Below are 8,846 nucleotides of genomic sequence, written 5' to 3' on the forward strand. Positions count from 1 at the left end.
GAATGGGGGGGGGCGATCAGGGGCTGGGCTGGCTGCGGGAGGGGCTGCAGGATGTTGGGGGCCCAATTGGGGCCCCTATTAGGCTGGTTGGCCACCGCAGTGCACATCATAGGGACCAGTCATTCGGGTCACTTGGCTTTTATATATATAGATGGAATAATGTAATAAGTGTTTTTTAAAAATCTGGCTTTCACTCAAAATTATTTTGATATTCATCTATATTGTTGCGTGTACCAACAGCTCATTCATTTCTATTGCTGAATAATATTTCATTGCATGACTATACCACAATGGGTTTATTCATTCATTGGTTAATGGGCACTTGGGATGTCTCCAGTTTGGAGCAACTGTGAATAAAGCTGCTAAGAATATTTGTGTACAAGCCTTTATATGGACATATATTTCCTTTTATCTTGGGTAAGTACTGAGAGATGATATGGCTGATAGTATAGTAGAGGTATGTTTAACTTTTTAAAAAATGAACAAACTGTTTTACAAAGTGGGTGTACCATTTTACATTCCCACCAGCAGTGTAAGAGAGTTGCAGTTGTTCCACATTTTTGTCAATACTTGGTATGGTCAGGCTTTTTAATTGTAGCCATTCTAATAGGTGTGTAGTATAACCTCATTATGGTTTTAATCTGGATTTCCTTGACTAGTGATGTTGAGCATATTTTCATATCCTCATTAGCTATCTTTAGTGAAGTGTCTGCTTAAACATTTTGTCCATTTTATTATTATTGAGTTGCTTGTCTTATTAAGTTGTAAGAACTATTTATATATTCTTGATACAAGTGTTTTTTCAGGTATATGCTTTGCAAATACTTTCTCCCAGTTGGTGGCATGTCTTTTTATTCTCTTAGCAGTGTCTTTTGAAGAACAGAATTTCTAAGTTTTGATGAAGCTAAATTTATCAAGCTGTTCTTTTATGGATTATATTTTTGGTGTCATACCTAAGACATCTTTGTCTAATTCAAGGTCACCGGATTTTCTTTGCTTTTAGAAGTTTTATGGTCTTAGGCTTTATATTTATTTAGATTTCTGATCCATTTTGAGTCCATTTTTGTATGTAGTGCGAGATATGGGTCAAAGTTCATTTTTGTGCATGTGAATATCCAGTTTTTCCAGCATCATTTGTTGAGAAGACTACCATTCTCTACTGTACTGTTTGTGCCTTTGTCAATGATCAGCTGTTGATAAATGTGCGGATTTAGGGCTCTATGCTGTTCTGTTGATGTATTGTCTATCTTTACACCAATAATATGCAGTTTTTATTACTGTAGTTTTGGAATGATTATTGAAATTAATTTGTGTAAGTTCTACAACTTTTGCTATTTTCAGTGTTGTTTTAACCAGTTTAGGTTTTCTGCATTCCCATATAAATTTTAGAATCATCTTAGTTTCCAGAAAAAATGTCTGATGGGATTTTGAGTGGGACTGGATTAAATTCTGTAGGTCAATTTGGGGAAAATTGACATCTTAACAACATTAAGTTTTCTGACCCAGGAATGAGGCCTTTCTCTCCATTTCTTTTGTCTTTTAATTTCTCTCAGCAATGTTTTGTAGTTTTCAATGTACAAGTCTTTCATATCTTTTGTTAGATCTATTCCTAAGTGTTGCATATTTTGATGCTATTGTGAGTGGTATTGTTTTGAATTTTTTAAATATCTAGAATTGTTCATTTCTAGTATATAGAGATGCAATTGATTTTTGTATATGGAACTTAAGTCCTGCAACTTGCTAAACTCACATATTAGTTATAGGAACTGTTCTGTAGATTCCCATGTATTTTCTACATAGATAATCCTGTCATTTGTGAATAAAGACAGTTTACTTCTTCCTTTCTGATCTGCATGATGTTTCTTTTCTTTGCCTAATTTCTCAGGCTTGAACCTCCAGTACAGTGTTGATTACAAAGTGAAAGAGTGGACATCCTTGTCTTGTTTTGATTTGGGGGGGGGGAGGGGACATTCTGCCTTTCACCGCTAAGGATGATGTTAGCTGTAGGTTTTTTTTCTATAGTACATATATTTTTTTATTGATTAGGGTATTACATATGTGTCCTTATCCCCCATTGCTCCCCCCTCCCATTCATGCCCTCACCCCCCGCCCCGTGTCTGTATGCATTGGTTATGCTTATATGCATGCATACCAGTCCTTTGGTTGATCTCTCCTCCTTACCCCCTCCCTCCCCTAGCTGTAGGTTTTTTATAGATGTCTTTTATCAGGTTGAGGAAGTTCCTTTCTATTCCTAGTTTTCTGTGATTTTTAAAAAAATCAGGAATGGATGTCATATCCTGCTTTTTCTACATCTATTGAGAATATTGCTACTGTATGAGTGTGTCCCTCCCCAAAATTCATATGTTGAAGTCCTAACCCCCAAAGGCATTAGAAGGTGGGATCTTTGGGAAGTAATGAGGTCTCAGGGGGATTAATGCCCTTATAAAGGGGCTCCAGAGATCCCTTACCATGTGAGAACATGCACAGAAAGGCACTGGCTATGAACCAAGAAGCGACCCCTCACCAGAACTCAACCATACTGGCACTTTGATCTTGAACTTCCAGCCTCCAGAACTGAGGAATCGGTTTCTGTTCTTTATAAGCCACCCAGTTGGTGATATTTTGTTATACTGGCACAAATGGACTAAGATAGAGATTAGAGGGTTTTTAGTTTTTAGTTTGTTAATATGCTGAATTACATCGATAAAATTTCAAATGTTTAAATGAAACTTGCATTCTCATGGTAAACTACTTAGTCATGTTATGCTATCATTTTTGTTTCTTATTGAACTCAATTGGCTAAAATTTAGTTTAGAATTTTTTTGCATGGATGTTCATGGAGCATATAGGTCTAGAATTTTCTTGTCATATGTTTTTGTATAGAGTCGATATAAAGGTAATGCTGACCTCATTGACTGAGTTGGAAGTAGTCTTTCCTCCTCATTTTTCTGGAAGAGTTTGTATAGTGTTGGCATTATTTCTTCCTCAAACAATTGGTAGAATTTGAGTTTCCTGTCTGCATATTTGTTCATGTGTGAGATCGGGCTAAAGAGGATGCCATGTTGGATGCCAAAAATCCAGAGACCCAGAGGGCAGAGTGCAGGGTGACCAGGGCAGAGGGAAAGCAAGAGGGAATATCCTAAAGAGGCAGAACCACAAACAGGGAACCCACGTTTGGCATATACACTCTGTCCAAATCTCTGGGAGCCCTGTGTTGGGTATGCACTCCAAGAAAAAAGCTGAGCAGAGATTTCAGTTGGTGCCTAATACAGGGGAGACCAAATCTGGAGTCTGAGTTTAGCTAACTGCCTGCTAGTCAGAAACACATAGAATTCATAAATGTGTATGCACCCAATGCACCCAGAATTTCAAGCTATCTTATATAATAAAAGGCAAATATGCAAATCACCCGAATGGCGGAACAACCCGTTGCTATGATGCGCACTGACCACCAGGGGGCAGATGCTCAACGCAGGAGCTGCCCCCTGGTAGTCAGTGCACTCCCACAGGGGGAGTGCCACTCAGCCAGAAGCTAGGCTCACGGCTGGCGATCGCAGCAGCAGTGGCGGGCTCCTGCCTCCGCTGTAGCGCTAAGGACCCATGGGGGATGTCCGCCCCAGGGAGCGGGCTTATGCTGGCAGGCAGACATCCCCTGAGGGGTCCTGGACTGCGAGAGGGTGCAGGCCAGGCTGAGGGAACCCTCCCCCCCTCAGTGCACGAATGTTGTGCATTGGGCCTCTAGTAGGAAATAAAACTTGACAGAATAAAGGGAGAGAGAGATATTTCCACAATTATAGCCAGAGATTTTAACACCCTTGCCTCAGCAATTGATAAAATTAGACAAAAAAAATCAGTAAATATATAGATCTGTATGACATTAACAACTACCTTTACTTCATTGATATTTACAGAACACTATAGCCAGCAACTGCAGACTATAGATTCTTTACAAGGGCATTCACCTGGATAGATCAAATACTGGGCCATAAAAACAAGCCTCAACACATTTAGAAAAAGTGAAGGTTTACATAATAAGTTATCTGAGTCCACAGTGGAGTTCCATTATAAATTAATAACAATAATATGTCCCCAAATGTTTGGAAATTCAACATCACACTTTCTTCTTTGTGTCAAAGAAGAAAACACAAAGGAACTTTAAAAGTATGTAAAATTGAATGATAATAAAAATAAAACATCAAAATTAGTGGGAGGCAGCCAAAGAAGTGATTAGAGGAAGACTTATTGCTTTAAATCATATCAGAAAGAAAAAAGGCATAAAATCAATGCCCTAATAGCCCATCTAAAGAAGTGAGAAAAAGCAAAGCAAAGTAAATCCAAAATAAGTAGAAAAAAGAAATAACAGAGATAAGAGCAGGACAAAATGCAATGGAAAACAAACTATGTAGAAAATGAACAAAGCCATATATTTTTAGAAGAGCAATGAAATGTATAACCTCCAGCAAGACTAATCAAGAAGAAGAAGTACACTAATCATCAGCATCAAGAATGAAAGAGGGCTATCGGTATAGAATCATGCAGATACTAAAAGAATAATGAGGGGCTACTGTGGGGATCCTTACGTCAACAATTTTGATAAATTCAATAAAATTGAAAAATTCCTTGCTAACAAAACAATTGATCAAAATTGACAACAGGTTAAATATAAAATAGGAATAGGCCTATTTCTTAGAAGTGAATTTAATTTACTATAAAAAAATGTTCCTGAAAACAAAACAAACACAACAAAAGAACAATCCAGGCCCAGATGACTTCATGGGTAAATTCCAGCAAATGTTTAAGGAATGAAACTCGCCAATCTCACACATTTTTAGGAAATAGGGGAGCAGGGAACAATTCCCAATTCATTTTGTGAAGCTAGGATAAACCTGGAAATAAATCTTGATTTAAAAAGTGATGGATAAGCCCTGACCAGTTTGCCTCAGTGGATAGAGCGTCAGCCTGCAGACTGAAGGGTCCCGGGTTCGATTCCAGTCAAGGGCATGTACCTTGGTTGCAGGCACATCCCCAGTAAGGGGTGTGCAGGAGGCAGCTGATCGATGTTTCTAACTCTATCCCTCTCCCTTGCTCTTTGTAAAAAATCAATAAAATATATTTTTAAAAAAGTGATGGTTAAGAAAAAAAGAGAAAATTACAGGAAAATATCCCTCATGAACAGTTAGCAAAAATCTTTACCTATCAGCCAGTCAAATCCAGCAACGTATGGTAAGGAAAGGTTTTCTATTGCCTATTCACAGGTGTAGGGCACAGATGTTCAGTGACTTGTATGGCTCCTGTGTTGGGCTCACACAAGCCCACAGACCTTCCTCTGCAATGGCTGCCTGCCTGGTTAAGAGCTGGCCTCACAGTGTAAAGAGGTGTGATGAGGATGCTGGCATGGGAACAGCTAGCCTGCCTCTCTTGTGGAGATTCCAGGCTTAATGAGGGCAGGTTGTGACTGCAGAGGGGGCATTGGGGACCTGTTCTTAGGTCCCTCTGGCCCCTGTCTCCTGGTTTTCAGCCCCCCCTGCACCCCCATATTTGCTGCAGTTATTGATGGAGGCCATTTTGTGGCTGGAGGACCAATGGGTGAAGGCTCCAGGCCTTGCCTCATGAATGCCTCACCAAGCGCACCCCCATTGCCAGGGCAACACTGACGCCTCCTCACGTGCTCTCCGGATCCAGTCATTTGCCCTGCACCCAGACGCAGAGATCTGTCTGCCTCATCTACCCGGGGCTTCTAGAAGCCCCGGGAAGCCCACCTGGCTTTAACTCCGAGGGAGCTACCCGGGAGACCCCTGGACTGCGCTGCCCTAGGACACGATCTTCTGACTCTCCGACTTCAGGGCTCTGCGGTGGCATCCGCAGTGGGCTCCGCAGCCCGCAGGCGGTACCCCCCCGCCGCCCCCGCCCCCGCCCCGCGGTAGCGCTTGCAGAGGAGGAGAGAGTCAGCAGGTGACTGGGGACTTCGCTGGAGCCGGACCCCAGAATTTCCGGGGACCAGCGCCCTGGGTAGGGGTCGGATCTCAGCCCGGGCGGGAAGCAGTGGGGGCGGAGGGGGGTCCTTGGCGGGTGCCGTTGGGGAAGGGAGGGAAGGAGAGGTGGGGTACCAGACTGCAGGGGTCTGGGGAGGAGTGGGCTCCTGGCTGCGGAGGGGTCCATTCTAGCGGGTGGGGGAGGGGCCCTGGACTCTGCTGCGGCTGCGGGGGCTGCGGCAGCGGGTTTACAGGTTGCCTGTGTCAGAGTAGGAAGCGCAGGAGCTCTAGCCCCGCTCTAGGAAAGAGAGGGTGGGAGCACTCCTGGCTGCGGGCTTTGCGGATGATGGAAGGATAGATAGGGCTCCTGGCTGGGGGTTTGCAGATGATGGAAGAAGGGGCTCCAGTTGCTAGGGCTGGATCAGGGGTTTAAGCCCAGACCAAAGGGGTCTTCTCGTTGCGGAGGTGAGGGGTGCAGTGGGGGATTATGCGGCAGTAGGGGGTGGGGGCGCGAACTGTCCTGGGAGGAGGTGGGGTGGGCTGTGTGGCACCAACGTTCCTCCCCCCCCCTTTTGCATTCCCAGACCGCCCCAGCAGAGACTGCGACAGTCTGCGCACCTCTTTCCTATCGCGTCTACTCCCCCCCTTCCCCCCCGCCCCCACGTCTGGGAGATGGCGCTGACGATGCTGCGGGACTGGTGCCGCTGGATGGGCGTGAACTCAAAGCGCGCTGTGCTCATCCTGGGCATCCCTGACGACTGCGAGGAGGAGGACTTCCAGGAGGCCCTGCAGGATTCCCTGTGGCCCCTGGGCAGGTACCGAGTGCTGGGCAATGTCTTCAGAAGGGAGCTTGGGTGCAGGGTCGCCTTGGTTGAGTTTGCTGACAATTTAAACCGAAATCTGATTCCCCGACACATACCGGGCAAGCAAGAGGACTGGACTGTGATCTTCCTGCCTCAGGTCTTTGACTCTGAGTCACAGGATGCACCCAATTTCCCTGCACAGCCCCAAAGGCAAGCGGTGGCTGGCCCGGCTGATGAAGCAGGAGCCGCACAGCCGGTTGGAGCTGCAGGTGAAGCAGGAGCCCCCGGTGAGGAGGGAGCTGCAGGTGTGGCAGGAGCTGCAGCTGAGGAAGGAGCTGAAGATGTGGTGGGAGTTCCTGGTGAGGCAGGAGCTGCAGATGAGGCAGGGGCCTCAGGTGAGAAGGGCGTTGCAGGTGAGGAAGGAGCTGCAGGCGTGGCCTCAGTTGAAGATGTGGTAGAAGCTCCAGGTGAGGCAGGAGCTGCAGCTGAGGCAGGAGATGCAGCCGAGGCAGGAGATGCAGCCGAGGCAGGAGATGCAGCCGAGGCAGGAGCTGCAGCTGAGGCAGGAGATGCAGCCGAGGCAGGAGATGCAGCCGAGGCAGGAGGTGCAGCTGAGGCAGGAGATGCAGCCGAGGCAGGAGCTGCAGCTGAGGCAGGAGATGCAGCCGAGGCAGGAGGTGCAGCCGAGGCAGGAGGTGCAGCCGAGGCAGGAGGTGCAGCTGAGGAGGAAGCCTGGATCCAGCAATGGAATCAGGCCCTGAAGCCTGTGCTGGAAAATATAGCCTACCAGGAACTGAGAGACTTTTATGGCAATGAACAGCCAGGTCACAAGAATGAGTCCTTTGCGAGCTGGCTGGACCACGCCAATGACATGCTGTACCTGTGGCGCCACATATCAGAAAGGGAGCGGCGGAGGAGGCTGGTGGAGAGCCTGCACGGGCCAGCACAGAATTTCATCTATGGCCTCCTGAATGAAAACCCTGCCATCTCTGCTCAGGAATGCCTGTCAGCGCTGGCTCTGGTGTTTAAGAACAAGGACAGCCAGGCGGTCATGAGGCTGAAGTTTGTGACTTGTGCCCAGCAGCCCCAGGAGACTCTCTTTGCTTATGTGATTCGCCTGGAAGATGTGCTGCACGCGGCCATGGAGAAGGAGGCCATCCACCCAGGCGTGGCAGACGAAGTACGGATGGAGCAGGTGCTGATGCGGGCCCGCCCCAATGAGAAGCTCCTGAACAAGCTGAAGAAGATGCACCTGGAGGAGAAATCACCTGGCTTCCTGGAGATGCTTCGGCTCATTCGGGAGTCAGAGGCATGTGAGGCCACTCCGACCATGAGACAGCAGTTTCAGGGGGAAGAAAGGGCCTGGGTGGACATTAGAGGACTGGCTGCTGCTCAGGCCACCCTAGCTCATGAAGGTGCTGCCCAGGCTGCCTCAGCCCATGAGGATGTTGGCCAGGTCGCACCAGCCCATGAAGATGAAGCCCAGACCGCCACAACCCATGAAGATGCAGCCCAGACCGCCATAACCCACGAAGATGCTGTCCAGGCCTCCCCAGCCCATGAAGATGTTGGCCAGGCCGCCCCAGCCAATGAAGATGCAGCTCAGGATGCCCAAGCCAATGAAGATGTTGGCCAGGCCGTCCCAGCCAATGAAGATGCAGCCCAGGCTGCCCTTTCCAAGGAAGATAGTGCCGAGGCCACTCTGGCCAAGGAACTGGCCATTGAGGGGGGTCCTGCCACTGCTGATCCTGATGAGGCTGCTCCTGAAACCGGTGATGCCACCAGGGCAGACCCTGCCCCTGAGACCGCGAAGGCCTCCCCTGCCATTCAGGGAGATGAGAATGCTCTGGCTCCTGCAGGTCTAGGTCAGGCAGGGCCCTCGCCTGCCCACGTGGGCATTGCTTTCGGGGTGGGCTCAGGAGGTCCTGGCGGTGACCCAGAGGGCCTGTCCCAGGAAGAAGATGAGGAGGCTGAGGAGCCCCACGAGGAGGAGCTCATTCTCTTCCAGGAGGAGTCAGAAAGTGAGGACGGGTCTGGGAAGATGAGTTCCCCTGAGCCCTCCTTCAAGTAA

At 47.7% G+C, this 8,846-nt stretch overlaps 2 protein-coding genes across 2 annotated transcripts in view; one reads left to right on the top strand and one right to left on the bottom strand.

The window, feature by feature from the left end:
* Positions 1-5,859, bottom strand: part of ZNF275 (zinc finger protein 275) — a 25,569-nt gene extending 19,710 nt beyond the window's left edge. Inside the window, 1 exon segment of the mRNA XM_023752985.1 lies at positions 5,760-5,859. Coding sequence (XP_023608753.1) covers positions 5,760-5,859 — 100 coding nt within the window.
* Positions 5,860-6,656: 797 nt separating this feature from the next.
* Positions 6,657-8,846, top strand: PNMA6F (PNMA family member 6F). Its single transcript, XM_023752986.1, has 2 exons — positions 6,657-7,080; positions 7,237-8,846. The coding sequence occupies exons 1-2, from the start codon at positions 6,657-6,659 to the stop codon at positions 8,844-8,846; spliced, it is 2,034 nt and encodes a 677-aa protein (XP_023608754.1).

Source organism: Myotis lucifugus, unplaced genomic scaffold (genome assembly GCF_000147115.1).
Source record: "Myotis lucifugus unplaced genomic scaffold, Myoluc2.0 scaffold_40, whole genome shotgun sequence".
NCBI lineage: Eukaryota > Metazoa > Chordata > Mammalia > Chiroptera > Vespertilionidae > Myotis > Myotis lucifugus.